We start from the raw sequence: 15,859 nt of genomic DNA on the forward strand, positions 1-15,859 counted from the left end.
TCCTTCCTTCCTTCCTTCCTTCCTTCCTTCCTTCCTTCCTTCCTTCCTTCCTTCCTTCCTTCCTTCCTTCCTTCCTTCCTGTATTCATCCCTTCCTTCCTTCTTTCCTTCTCTCCTCTCTTTCTGTCTCTCTCTTTGTCTCTGTTTCTCTCTCTGTCTGTTTCTCTGTTTCTGTCTCTCTCTCTCTCTCTGTCTCTCTCTGTGTCTCTCTCTCTGTCTCTCTCTGTCTCTCTGTCTCTGTCTCTCTGTCTCTCTGTCTGTCTCTGTCTCTCTCTCTCTGTTTCTCTGTCTCTCTCTATGTCTCTCTGTCTCTCTGTGTCTCTCTGTCTCTCTCTCTGTCTCTGTCTGTCTGTCTGTCTGTCTCTCTCTCTCTTTCATTAATGCCACAAGAGATCTATGATTCATCAACCTTGAGTCCTCCAGGTCCACCTGATCACATGGTCTTCATGAGTTGTTGGGGTAGAATATGGAACCGGTGGCTGGGTTGCTAGAAACAAACCTTTCCAGGGATATGTAGATCAATCCTTTTCCTAGTTAAGGAACTTAAGTGATCCCCTGAACTTGTCTTTGTGAGTTGCCATATTTTCCAGAAATACTGGCCCCAGAATATGCAAGCAGCCCTGAAGGTGTCAAGGATGAATCCCTGTCCCCTAGCTGACATAATTTATTGTTTGCACCCCAAACTGGGCTCCCTGTATCTCCTTGGGAGTCAAGACAGGTGGCAGTCAGTTTGCACCAGACTGAGTAAGTGCTTGTGCATCTGAGACCCTTGTAGATAAGCAGATCATCCTATCTTCATAGTCTAGCTGTTCCCAAGGGAAGAGAAGGAGCTTTTGCCACCTCAATTATTCATGATTTCTCCTCCCCTGCCACTCCCATTTAGGTGGTTTCTATTTCTTCTCCTCTCTGGAAATTTCATAAATATGCAAGTTTCTGTTTGCGTTGTGAACTCTGCTCTTTCTTATGCATGTTCATTTCTCTTGTAATAAATCTAGTTGCCACATACTATCTCATGGACTTGCAGTATTGTTTTTGGTTCACAATAAATGGTGGCAGAGCTGGGCTATGATGAGAGAAAGTGACTCAGACTGGCCCAGGGCTTCAGATTCAGGGTTAGGTACCAGTATGGGGCCTGTTGGTACCCCACCTGTATCAGATCTCTGGTTTGGGAAATTTCACTTCTCCACTCATATCTTAAACACCCCTCTCTTGGGTGAGTTCCTTATTACAAGAGAAATCAGGTTATCTGTGGCTAAGTAGAAAAAGTTAAGGCCTTTTGTTTTTTTAAGGGTATACCAGCTGATGGGGATTTGTAAGTCTGGTCTGGATAATTGAGTTGCATGAGGAAACCCTCATCACGTCTCATGTGGACTACTATAATATAACCTCCAAATCAGTCTCCTTGTTTCCAGTCTTTTTCCTCACCAATCTATCTTCCATGCACCTGCCAAAATAATCAAAAAATGTAGTCTGACCACGTTACTTCCCTGCTCAAGAAGCTTGATCTTGACATGGCCAAGGCCTTTACATCACTTCCAAATGGTTTCTATATCATGCCCTTTGCCCATCATCCTTATTTCTGCCCTACTGAACACTTTGGACTCTGCCTCTGGGTCCCCTAGCTCTGATAAGGGAGATGTTGCCTTATCTTGCCCAGGCTCAATCTTATACACCATGTCCAGGTAGTCTGTATGCCATGCCAAAATAAATTTGCCCCACATCCTTTTCTTTCCACATACCTCTTTACATGTTATCTTTACCCATTAGAATGTAAGCTCCTTAGGGCAAGGACTATCTTACTGGCTTGTATTTTCATCCTTAGAACTTACTGTAGTAAGTGCCTGATAAATGCTATCTATCTATCTATCTATCTATCTATCTATCTATCTATCTATCTATCTATCTATCTACCAATTGTATCTAGTGACTTCCTATTGCCTCTTTGTTAAAATACCTATTTCTTGGCTAGATATTAAGTTCCATTGATGGACCCTTTGAATACAGCCTACCTTTCCAGACATTTCTTATTACTCTCCTGCACTCAATTTATATGCCAGCTAAACTGACCTACTTGCAATTCCCTGAGCTTTGCATTTTGTCTCTTGCCTTGGTACATTGTACCTTGGTATATAAACCTTCTTTACCACAAGACTAAGCTCAGGTTCTATTTCCAGAAAGCCTTTCACAATCCCCTTGGTTCGTTCTTTTCCCTCTTCAAATTATTTTGTATTTCCTTGCCCATTTATGGTATCCCCTTGCAGATTCTAAGTTCTTTAAGGGCAGGAGTGGTTTTGTTTTTTTGTCTTTCCAGCGCCTAGAATAGGGTCTTTCTCATTTTAATTGGTGTAGGAAACTTCTGTTTAGGAACTGACCTCAATCAATAAGTTCCATACCCGCTGTGCAACTGGTTCTCTTCTTCTCTGTCTGATTCTTCTCATTCTGCTTTGCTGAATCATCATTCATGTTGTATTTCCTAACTGTGAATATCTTCCAAGATTCTCTTCTGGGACCTCTCTTCTCCTCTCCTCTCTTTTTTCTCCTTTCCTCTCTTCCTTTCTCCTCTCCCCTCCCCTTCTCTACTTTTCCCTGTTCTTCTCTCCTCCCCTTCTCTTCTTCTCCCCCTCCCCTTCCATCTTCTCTCCCCTCTCTCTCTTGTCTCCTCTCCCCTCCCCATTTCTCTTTATACAGATATCCTTTCCACATCACAATTTTTCTCATCACAGTTTTGATACATCATTGGTTGGCATAAGAAATTAAACTGGAATTTTGGGGGAGTTTTGCAGAAGCCATAGACAACATGTGAATGCCGGCAGATGACACAGAAAAAGTTTAGAAACTCAGAAATGCATAAAATATATGCATAGTATTATATAATCTCAACATATTTTATTTTTTAATACCATAATAATTCAGACTTCTTCTCCGGTACAAAAAGAATACCAAAAAAATTTTATGTTGATTTTCTAGATATGGGGGGGTGCTGTGTCTCTAACCCCTGTGATGTGGAAGGGATAATTGCTTTCTTTCTTGTCACTTTATGAACTCCCATGGGTTTAATAAAGCTCTTTTTGTAGGTAACTCAAAGATCTACATAATGATCCCCAGTCTCTTCTCTAACCTTCTATCCCACATAGCCAACTGTTTATTACACATTTCCAATGGAATGCCATGGAGAGATCTCAAACTCAACCTATCCCAAACTTACATCATTATCTCTATCACTCTTCCAAATTTTCCTTTTACTGTTGAAGGTGGTGCCATATTTCCGGCCATTCTGCTTTGTGCCCTTGACCTTATCCTTGATTCGTTGTCCATCATCCCACATAGATATTAAGTTGAGGAATCTTGTTCCTACTTCCACAACATGAATGAATGAAACAAACTAAACTGAATGAATGTAATGTTTATTAAATACCCACTATGTGCAAATCACTGTGCTAAGTGCTGGGGATATAAATAGAAAATCAAGACAGTAGCAAGGGGCTCAAATTCTGAAGGGAGCAGAGGGATGGAGAGGATTTTTGGTCCTTAGGGTGCAGAGGCAAAGCAGATGGTAAGGGTGCTTCTTTAGCATATTTTCCACTGATAAAATCATACAAATTTCTGATGTCTAATCCTTTGACAATGCCAAATGCTTTGATAATAAGAACTTTCTTTTCCGTGTCTTCACTAGCTATGGCTGAAACACTTTTACGAGCATTTGCCAGGCTGCATCTCCACAATTCAATTCAATAAACATTTATTAAATATTTACTATGAACCAGACACCATATAAAGTTCTTAGGACACAAAAAAGAAACCTAAAGATAGTCCCTGCCCTCCAGGAGCTTACAATCTAATGGAGGAAGACAACATATAATTTAACAGTGGTTATGAGCATTGAACTAGAAATATTGCTTCTCCCAAGACTCCTGGAATGTCTCTATCAGGGTCTTAGGGGAAATGATGGTCAAAGAGGTGGTGGTAGATGGACTTGCCTGACACATACATCTCTTATGTTTCAATATCTTCTTTCTGCTCACATAGCTACCATCTTAGTTCAGGTTCTGATTATCAGAGGAGATAGTATTCTGAGAAGAAATGAATCTGACTAATGTTTACTTGTATATTAATATGTAGAGCTATCTCAGAGACTTTAGACCACAGAAATTTAACTTTGTAAATTTTTCATTGTTTAACTTGCTCGAAAGTACCTGAGATGGAGTTGTTATATACTGCATACGTGTGTGCTCTATTATATCATAAATAATATGCACTTTATATATGTTATGCTACATTCTATCCTCATTACTAATCACCTTGATGTATAGTTATGAAAATATAAAGGTGGAAACTAGCCAGACTCTTCTAGTAATAAATGATTCTAGCTTGAATTGAATGAGTCATACTAGGGAGAATTAACTCATTACAAGGGGCCTTTGTCAGTAAGAGACAAAATTAGGTATAGGTTTGCCAAACTTTTCTTTAAAGATATTTTTATTTCCTATGGCTGTAGCTTGAGGCTCTATATTATCATTATAAAACAAAGAACATAAAACCAGCAGGTTGCATATTAATAAAAATGATTTTTCCCTCCTGAGCTATAGCAATCGACCTGGAATGTTTGATACGATCTATTTCCTTACCCCATACTGAAAAAAGGAAAGAAAAATTTGGGATAGTGTCCATTATTTAAAATGAGTCTGTTAAAAATCTAAGTAAATTATACATTAAAGAATAAATTGTGAGTCCAACACAGCCTTTTGAACCTTATTATATGGTGAGAGGGATAAAAAGAAACTGTTAATTACTGTGACCACATATAATACATATGGTTACCTCAACTTTTTAAAGATGAAAGATAATTGTAAGAGCCCCCTAATTGGACTACCTGCCTTAAGCAGCATCCCACTCCAATCTATTCACCTATGGCAGCAAGCACCCTAGCATACCCAGGATGGCTGCTAGCAAAAATTCTTTGATCTGCTTTTCTAAAGGAAAAGATCTCAAAAAGGGGTTAACAATCTTAGTTTAATCAAACATATATCATTTACCTATTTCAGGGGGAAAAATCAGCACTTTGAATTTCAGAGAATACAAACACATTACAAGCAGGCAAAAGAACACAGAGAAAACAACACAATTCAGCAGACCAACAGACAGGGCTTCTAACTGTCTGACTATCACATACATACAATTAGTCACCAGAGAGAAAAGCACCAACTTCTGGGTTTTCAAAGCTGGGGGGCTCAACAGCTGCCCAGAGTCTCATCTGACCAAATTACACAACTCTTCCCAAAGTGAGCCCCAAAGCAAAACCTCACATCCTGGTAATATATAGCTTTCTCCAAGATCAGAGAACATTACAACCCTGGTGACTCACTACCCAATCACAAAATAAAAAGGTGTGGGCATTCTTGAAAAACAAGCCTCCTACCACAGGCTATATGTGAGCACTTACAGTTTATTAGGGGGCAGAGTATATTTTCAAATCAGGAAAGGTTCTCAAATTCACTTAAATTTATAAAGGGGCAGGGAAAGCTTCAAATTCCTATTCCCATTACATCACCACAAAGCTTTCCTCAAGGGTAGATTTGACCATGTGACTCCCCTACTCAGTAGAGTTCCATGGTTTCTTAATGCCTCTGGGATAAAACACACTTTCACTGAACCTTTATGAAGTCCTTCACCTACCTGGTCCCACCATATCTTTTTGGTTTTATTGGATATTTCTCTGATTTATGCTCTGTCATTCAAGAAAACTGGCCTTCTCTTTGCTCTTTACCATTGGTTCTTCATCCTCTGGTCCCTGAGCCATATACATGACCATCCCCCAAACCCAAAATGTTTTTGCATTTTTGTCCTCAAAGAATCTCTTTTCTTCCTTCAACATCAAACTAAAATGGTACATGAAACATTCCCTCCAAGTGTTAATAATACTCTCCTTCCCAGACTAGACTATATTATATTATTTTGTATTTATTTATATTTTGTCTCTTTATAAAATAATTACATATTTGTCTTTTTTATTTGAATAAAACCTCCTTGAAATTAAGGTTTGTTTCTTCATCCTTGTATTCCTATATTCAGTGCCTAGTACAGTGACTAGAGCATAGTAGGTACTTCATAAGATCTTGTTTATTGCTGGTTATTTCCTCACAACCACTTTTGTTGTCCTGGACCTTTTGACAATGATTCTGGTGAAGCCTATGGACCCTTCTTCAGAATAATTTTTAAATTTTTTAATGCATGCTTTTAAATGTATGAAATTAAATATGTAGGATTATAAACATACTTATATATATAAACGTGTATGTATATACATGCATACTCATACATACATATATGTATGCATACATATGTGCATATACTTGTATTCACATAGCTGTGTTTATGTGTGTATATGTGTATATATATGCATATTTATATCTATCTATCTATCTATCTATGTTTCTATATCTTAGCTCATAGATACCATCTTAATAACTGCCTTGCAAGATTTACTGGGAATCACTGAGAAACTGTGACTTTCTCAGGATCACATAGCTATTATGTTTCCATGGTAGGATTTGAACTCGGGTTTTCCTGAGTCCAATGCTCTCTATCCATGATTCCAAAGGTGCTTCTAATGAATGTATATTGAATTGAATTGAACTGAACTAGATTTCTAATTTGACAGGATCTACTCTTCACCATTGATTTTGGTGAACCTGGGCTCAATTCTCCATCATGCTGAGCCTTCAGAGGAGGAATTTTAATTGGGACTTTTAAATAACAAAATCAACAAGTTGGGCTTTTTTTGGGTGTTGTTTTAAAACTCTGGCTTGTGGTCTTCAGTGATATTAATTTCCCTCACCAATTAAGGAGCATTCTGAAAGCTCTCACCTCAGTGAGACTTCTGCAAGCAGTTTAAATAATTTCTAGGAATGACAGATGTGGGATCAGTGTAAATATATACATTAGGAATAGGCATATTATTCTACCCTTGCCCTGCAGTGACTCATTAGGAAAGAGTGGCAGTGCCCTGGAGGTTAGCCTGGGATGAAGTTTGGAATACATTTGCCCTGACCCCATCTCATTATAATTAGTCCTTAAAATGTAATCTCCATGTTTTCAAATCAGAGTTTTCAGGAAAGAGTGTCCTGTTGATATAGGAACAGCACATGAACTGATTCTTTAAAGAGCAAGATGAGTTCTCAGCATTTCATTCCTCAGGATTTCATGAAGCACAGGAGCCTTGAAGGAAGACTGGGCCAACAAAGAATCCAAGAGGGGACCTTAAAGGAACCTTCCTCTGCCTAATACTAGAACAAAAATTCCATCTGCAGCCTATCCTCATGATCCCCACGTAGGGTCTTCTGAGCCTGATTTGAAGACCTCTAGGGATGGTCACCTCACTACCTTCTAAAGTGCTGTTTCACTTTTGGACAGCTCTAATAGAAAGTTTTTCTTTACCAAGAATCATAATCTTTTTTTGGTAATGTTTGCCTGTCACCCCCTGGGGAAAGTAAAATGAGTCTAGCCCTTTATCCTTATGATAGTATGATAGCCATTCAAAGAGACAGAGAGGTAGATAGATAGGAGAAAGAGAAAGAGTGAAGGGGACAGAGGAGACAGAGAGAGGAGAGGGAGAGGAGAGAGAGACAGACAGACACAGAGACACAAGAGGAGAGACATAGAGAAAAAGATAGAGAAGAGAGACAGAGAAACAGAGACAGAAAGGAGAGAGACAGAGACAGAGAGAGAAAGACAGCAATAGAGAGAGAAGAGGGAGAGAGGGAGGGAGGGGGCAGAGACAAAGAGACAGACCGATAGATGTAAAGGCAGATAGAGAGATAGGCAGACAGATGGAGACAGTTGGCAGATGTGTAGAGGATGGATTAGAAATGGAGCAATTTGAGGTAGGAGAACAATTAAAAGGCTACTTCATTAGTCTGGGAGAGGTGATGCCCTGGACCTGAGTTTGATGGTAACTGTATGAGTATGGAGAAGGAAACTGATGTGAGAGGTGGTATTGAGATAGAAATGGCAATATTTAGCAACTGATCAGCTCTGTTAGCTGAGGAAGAATGAGGAGTGAAAGTTGAATACCTAGGAGACTAGAAGGATGGTGTACACAGCAAAAAAAAAAAAAGAAAGATCTGAAAAGGGGTTGATTTGGAGGAAAAATTATAAGTATTTTCTGCCTTCTTTTGTATCCTCTTTGCTTAGTACAATGCCTGGCCAGTAGTAAGTGATTAATAACTTTTTGTTGATGAAATTTTGAGTGAGTTCTGCTTTAAATATTAGAGTTTGAGAGGCTTCTGGGACATAGAGTTCAAAATATCCAACAGGTAGGTTCATTATGTAGGACATGAGGGCTTTAGGAGTCATCTACATGGAAGTTATAATTGAATTATGGGAGTTGATAAAATCACCAAATGAGGGAGTGCAAAAGGAGAGAAGAAGATGGCTTAAGATAGAGCCTTGGGGGGATACCTGCAGTTAGGGGTGTGAGGTGGGTTAATGAACCAGCAGAAGAAACCGAGGAGTGATCAGATGGGTAAGAAGAGAACCAGGCAAGAGTAGTGTCATGAAAATTCAGGAAGGAGGCAATAAGTATCCACATGCAAAGGTGGTCAGCAGTGCCAAGGTTAGTACTAACATCAAGAAGGATGAGGACTGAGAAAACACCATCAGATTTGGCAGTTTGGTAATACTTAAGAGAGCAATTGCAGCTCAATAACGAGTGCAGGATAAAGGAGGAGGTTAAGAACCTGGGAGTCTAGAAGAATTGTGCTGCAGTGGATAGAATTAAGGAAATTCAGAGGATGGATGGGTTTGGGTGAAAATGTAATGTAATCCCTACCCATCATACCTGTTTATCTTGTTCTTTCTCTTTTCCACTGAAAAATGAGGTAAATGTGAATATGTTGGGGTATAATAGTCATTGTCTGCTGCCCTAGTGAGCAGAGTACATATTGTGGTAATCTGGGGGACAGGACATGAAGTCGTGGGTTGGGTATGGAAATTTGCTTACATGGATGCTGAGTTTCTGAGTGAGCTTCCATTATAACTGCCCCAAGGGGCTGAAGGTTGTTGGACCATTTAGGACCAGCTGTGGGAAGGCAGAGTGAGAGCATGTTGCTGAAGTTGAGTTGTGTTTGAGAAAAGCTCAGAGTTGACTATGGTGGAGTCTAGGGTATGTTGTAATCCATCATTACATCCTCTGGTTGGTTAATCACCCACCCCTTGGACTCAAGCCATCCATGGCCTTCATTTTGAAGACCATTGCTCTAGATCAGGGATGGGAATCCTGCAGCGTTGAGGACACATGTGACCCTCTGGGTCCTCAAGTATGGCCCTTTGACTGAATCCAAACTTCACAGAACCAATTTAGTTAAAGAGCTGCATTTGAGTACCTTGGGGGTTCAAATGTGGCCTCAGGCACTCACTAGCTGTGTGACCCTGGGCAAGTCACTTCACCTCTGTTGGTTTCAGTTTTTTCAACTATAAAATGGGAATAATAACAGTACCTACCTCCCAGGGATTGTTGTGAGTGTTGAATGAAGTAATATTTGTTACGCTTAGCCCAGAATCTGAAAGGTGTTTGATAAATGCATATTCCTTCAATTTAGAGTCTTAGTTGCCTGGGGCATTGAGAGGTTAAGTGATTTGTTTGGGATTGCACACTCAGCATATATCTGAGACAGGGCTTGAAGCTGGGTCTACCTGATTCCAAGGCTACTCTATCTGCCATGCCAATGCTGTCTCTAATGTCTCTTGATACAGGCTAAAATTGCATTAAATCCTTAGGCCAGTCAGTCATCTGTTCCCTGCTAACCAGAATCCTTCCTCTCTATTTACTCCTTGCACACTTTACTAGACGAATGTCATAAATTGTTGGGTTGGACTAGATGATAGCCAGGGACCTTTTCAACTCTAGAAGCCACTTCTCCCCATTCTCTTCTTTCCTGTGTTGAATGTCTCAGTACCCATGCAAATTAAAACTCCTCTTAATGATTTCACACATGTCTATACCTATCTATGTGAATAGCTTTTCAGTGATAGATTGATTGAAAACATGATATAACAGATTCTCTGCTCCTCTGTCCTGGCCCCTCTTCTAGAAACTGAGAGAATTGATTTCAGACATTCTATTTCGTATTCATTGTCTTTTTTTTAGATGCATATGTTTGTGGGAGGTATTTGGGAGTCTGGAGGAGGTTAAAACCTGCTTCCAGATGCTAAGCCATCCTTAGGTAGTGTGGACTCTGGAAATTTCTATTTGGGAGTCTCCTAGATATAGAAATAGTAGGAATAATTTGCATTTATATAATTTTAAAATTTGCAATTCCTTTTTTGGGAGGGACTAGGTGCATTATTCCATTTGAGTCTCATAATGGATTTTTGAGGTAGGTATCACACTTGACAGTGAGGAAGCTGAGAATCTGAGACTTTGAGTGCCTGACCTTAAGTGATTTGCCCAAGGTTATACAACCAGGAAGGATGAGGGGCTGAGTTTAAACCAAGGTTTCTTAGGATGCCACTCTCTCCAGTTCAGCATGGAGTTTCTTTCAGAAAATAAATCAAAACAGCAACAGAAATAATAACATTCCAGGGATGGCCCCAACTCAGGGTTAAAAAATAATCTCCTCAATGGTCCTTGCAGGGTATTTTACTGGGAAGTAACTGAAATAATTGAGTAGATAGAGAAAGAACCCCCAGAACAAAGTGAGGAATAATGAGATTAATAATGGTGAAATCAACAATGTATTTATGCAGTACTTTAAGGCTTCAGTTAATAAAGCCACAAACATGTATTAAGTGCTTACTGTATGTGCCAACTTTATCATGTGTTAAGTATTGAAGATACAAAGAAATCCCAAACCATAATCACTACTCTTAAGGAGCTCACATTCTAATGGGAGAGATAACATGTAAATAACTAAGTAAAGCAAATATCTATCTATCTATCTATCTATCTATCCATCTATCATCTATCTATCTATCTATCCATTCATCTATCTCTTTACTCATCCATCCATCTATCCATCCGTCCTCTATCTACACATGCATATTTGCACATATACACAGATATTCATATTTACACACATATATAGTATGTATATGTATATATGCACATACATTATACATACATATATACATATATATGGAGAGAGAGAAAGGGAGGGAGACAGAGAGAGAGAAAGAGAGACAGAGAGAGAGAGAGAGAGAAAGAGAGAGAGAGAGAGAGAGAGAGAGAGAGAGAGAGAGAGAGAGAGAAAATAAGCTCTTAGGGTCAGTGAGAGTCACCTCCTGTTTTTGTTTTAGTTTTTAACTTTTTGGATTGTAAGCATCCTAGACCATGGAAATGGCTTTATCTTTGACACATAATATCTGTTTTGGAGAGTCTTGAAAGGTTGTAGAGAATGAATGAAATGTCTAGTCTGCCATTGCTGTCCACACTATGGAGAGAAGAATGAAAGAGACAGAGGAGAGAGCAAAAAGAGAGAGACAGAAAGAGAGAAACACAGAGACAGAGAGAAAGAGTGGAGAGATTAAATGGAAGGTAATTTCAAAGGGCAGATAGAGTTAATTTCAAAAGGCTCCACAATGGATAGAAGACCGGGCCTGGAATCAGAAACATTCCTCTTCCTAAATTCAAATCCAAGCTCGGAACTGAGTGATCCTGGACAAATCACTTAACCCTGTTTGCCTCAGGTTCCTCATCTGTAAAATAAACTGGAGGAGGAAATGGCAAACCACTACAGTATAATTGCCAAGAAAACCCAAAAAAGCATCACAAAAAGTAGGACAGGACTGAAAAACAACCTCTCAAAGAGAAGGGGGTGGGAGTGGGAATAGTGCCTAGAAAGAACTCTTGTCCAAGGTAGTATTTGAACTGGTTTTCCAAGTGATCCAAGAGAACCAAAGCCAGAGTGGGGGGCACACAACATTCTTAGCATGGAGGGCATCCAGTTCAAGGACTTGAGATGCAATATTGTTATTTTCAAGGAAATGCAAGCAGGCTTTTGAAACTGAGTTATAGAGTATATGGTGGAGAATCAAGTATTAGAACACTGGAAAGTTAGGGAGAGCCCAGGTTATGAAGAGTTTAAATGCAACTCTTGAGGTAGGTAGTTCAGGGCTTTTTTGTTCTTGGCTTTTGCTCTAGATTTGTGATGTTGTTGATACAGGGAACTTCCGATGTGCGTATGTGTGTGTGTGTGTGTGTGTGTGTGTATGCATCCATGAGTACAGATCATCAACTCTTCTGAACTGTGACATTTTTGAGAATTGTTTGGGGCACTGAGAGATTGAGGGTCCTATGCTGGGACGTACAGCCTGAGTGGGCTAGAGCTAGACCCCTGAGCCTGAGTCTTTCTGACAGGAAGTTTAGATCTCTATTTCCTATGATACTGACTCTTCATTGTAGGTCTGATCATTCTTATTTTCTAGACAAGGCGAATGAGGTTTAGAGAGGTGACCTGAACTGCCCAAGTACAGATAACTATTAAGTATCAGAAGGATAACACTTTACTCTATGATGTTCTTTTTAAAAACTTAATTCTTTAAAAGAGTCCACTTGCAGTTACCTGGGGTCATACCCTGAGATTCCCATGAATCACTGTTTGTAGGTTTCTGATGATGCTCTCCAGTACCTACAATGCCTGGCCCTAATACTGTTCTGGGAATAAGGTTTTCAAAGTCAAATAAAGAAGTTGAATGTGATTTCAGTACAAAAACCGAATCACACTTGAGGGGTAATCCTGCTCCATTGTGGTGTGTGTGTGTGTGTGTGTGTGTGTGTGTGTGTGTGTGTGTGTGTGTGTGTGTGTAGGATGGACAGAGATGTCCAGCATTAGACCTTCATTGGTAAGGGATGTTCAGTATGTTTTTTGAATGCAAACATGAACAATATTTTTGTTGTTTTATTAGTTTAATATTTTCCCAATCACATGTAAAAACAATTTTAACCTTTTTTTCAAATTTTAAGTTCCAAATTCTCTCCTTTTCTCCCCTCCCTTCCTCATTGAGAAGGCAAGCAATTTGATATAGGTTATACATGTTTAGTAATGCAAAACACATGAGTGAACAATATTTTTGAAAATATTCTGTAAATGAACAGCTGGTCATAGATTTCATCATTCTCATTTCTGCCTGCTTGTGGCTTCTAGTAATGAAAGACTCTGGCTAAGTTCCCTCTTCCCACTTCTCTCACCTCCTGCCCTCCCCTGTACCCCCCTCCAATATCCACCTTGAGCAGGTTGCACAGCTGAAGGGCCTCCCTCTCAATCATTTTTTAGACTTTGATGGTCTCCAGAAAGGAAGGTAAGTGTGCCATCAATTCTGCAATGTCTCTGGTTGCAAAATTGAACACCCATGCAAGAGAACTTCCGCTGGCTTGCTAATTAACTGCACCACTAATTGAATGACCTTGTTCTCCAATTTGCAGCTCAGGGCTAGAGAGTAACTCATCTTTTCTCTTCTTGCAGTTGCTGGCTGTCCTTGGGGAATGGAGCCATCTGGGCCTTTGTGGCCCCAGCCCTGTTTGTCATCATGGTATGTGATTTCCAGTTGGGGGTACATGGGAGTGACAACATTTTTTTTAAGATTATGCTTTTCTGATATTTCTTGGTTTTGCATCACAGTCATTTCCATATTTAAACCATCCCTTCAACCCCTTTAACCCTATTTCATAACAGAGAAAAACAGTTGAACCAAAACAGCTGATGCAAGGGTAGGACTAATAAGTATAAACCCAGTCTAGCACCTGCAGTCCCCCTGCTCTGTATCAGGAAGAGGGAAATGCATTTCATCATCTCTTCTCCAAGTCAGAAAATGGTCATGACATTTAATCACAGTCTGCATGCTTTTTGGTGTTGTTTTCATTGACATTATTACAGTCATTTTGGAAAAGGCAGGAGAGCATAGTACAAAGCCAGTCAGCCTCAAAGTTAGGAAGCCCTGGGTATATAATTCCTGCCTCTGACACATTAGCTGTGTGACCCTGAACAAGTGACTTCACTTCCACGCTCCTGGATCATCTCTCTAACTCTACGGGTTACCTATGAGTTGCTGATTTGCACTGCTAGAAAAGTTTGCATATCGGGAATTCTTTGTGAGGCAGTTAGGTGTTGCAGTGGAGAGAGGTTTAAGTCTACAATCAGAAAGATCTGGCTTCTGATGATTACCAGCTCTATGACCCTGGTCAAGTCATTTAATCTCAGTTTGCTTCAGTTTCCTCAACTGTAAAATGGGGATAATGACAATACCATATAGGGTTGGAAGTGTCCAATGAGATGGCATTTGTAAAAATCACTTAAAACAATCCCTGGCATATAGTAAGTGCTATATAAATGTTTATTGTATCCCCCTTTTACTATTGACATTACAATCTAGACTCTTCCCCCCAATCTTGAAAAAAATTATTTCTATAGCATATATTTCCTCCCCCACCACACTTACTTCACTATATACATTAGTACTTATTCATACAAGTTATCTTACATTTCTCTGAATTCCTTATTTTTCTTAATTGCTTTGGTATCATTGTAACCCATTACACTGGTATAGCATAATACTTAGCTGTTCTTTAATCAAAAGGCCCAGAGTGAACACATTTTAGAGATGGGCAAACCAAGTCTCAGGAAGGTCCAGTGGCTCACCCAGTCACACAGTGAAGGCTGAGCCAGAGATAGCCCTCTGAAAAAAAGACAATGGCCACTCCTTGAAGCATCCCAACTTTAGTCAGAGAGAAAGGATCACCCAATGAGTCCAGGTTTATCATGAGCAAATTTGACTGCCTCTCCTAATAAACCTATTGGTAATAATAGAGGTATGGTAGAAGAATTAGATTCTAGGCAGGATTTGGATTCAGGAAGATTTGGGTTCAAATCCTGCCTCTCACTTGCTATATACAACCATGGCAAGTCAATTTTTTGGAGCTTTGGTTTTCTCATCTGTAGAAATAGGGACAATAGTACCCGAAGCACCTGCCTCTGTTATGACAATCAAGAAACATAATATTCATAAAGTGGTTTATAAACTTTAAAGCATTATAGAAATGTCAACTGTTATCATCAAGGTCCCCAGAATTAGAAGTAGTCTTGTTGGTATGCTCTCCAAGGGATCTATGATGGAGATGCTCTCCATCACAGGTACCTTGGAGAATTCCTTTGAGACCTTAGATCATGTTAGTTGGACAATCAATCAACAAGCCTTTATGAAGTATCTAATATGTGCTAAGTTCTTGGGATAGGAAGGGGAAAAAATTCAACTCATGTCTTCAAAGGACTTGTATCTTCATGGGGGAGATGGTAAATATATACATAGGTATATGCAAGATACATGCAGACATAGCTAGAAGACAGTGTAACCTTAGAGGAGAAGACACAAGTGACAGAAGGGAGAGTGGGTATAAACCAGGAAAAGGGCCTCTGGCAGAAGCTTAAGTGAGCTAAATTTTGAAGAAGTCATGGATTCTGAGAGTGGAAATACCCAAAGCTCTCTGCTTGGCACTGGGCAAATGCAAAATTTAGATAAGACCCAGTACTTGTCCTCAAAGTGCTTACAGTCTGGAAGGGAAATAAGGAACGAACACAGATCATTATAATATCCAATACTCCGTGATAAGTGCATTGAGGAAAGGAAAGCATTGAACAGTTTGAGGGGGTAGGTAATCATGTTGGGATGGGTTGGAATTCAAGGAAGCCTTCCTAGAAGAGGCAGACTTCCCCCTGAGCTTCAAAGGCTGGGTAAAAATTCAACCAACAAAGAAGGACCTTCCTCTCTATATTCCTGTTGTAGGGAACAGCCTGAGTACAAGGATGGAGGCTGGAGATGCCAGAACAATGTTAAGTTTGGCTTGGTTATCTCTCTCTCTCTCTCTCTCTCTC

General features: G+C 39.7%; 1 protein-coding gene across 2 annotated transcripts in view; it reads left to right on the forward strand.

The window, feature by feature from the left end:
* LOC138158698 (adhesion G-protein coupled receptor D1-like) overlaps positions 1–15,859 on the forward strand; it is a 476,877-nt gene that overhangs the window by 399,308 nt on the left and 61,710 nt on the right. For both annotated transcript variants that reach the window (XM_069084871.1, XM_069084953.1), the window contains one exon: positions 13,457–13,523. In XM_069084871.1, coding sequence (XP_068940972.1) covers positions 13,457–13,523 — 67 coding nt within the window. The remainder of the gene's footprint in view (positions 1–13,456; positions 13,524–15,859) is intronic.

This window comes from Petaurus breviceps, unplaced genomic scaffold, assembly GCF_028583685.1.
Source record: "Petaurus breviceps papuanus isolate PSGF00001 unplaced genomic scaffold, PetGlider_PUasm1.0 101, whole genome shotgun sequence".
Lineage (NCBI taxonomy): Eukaryota > Metazoa > Chordata > Mammalia > Diprotodontia > Petauridae > Petaurus > Petaurus breviceps.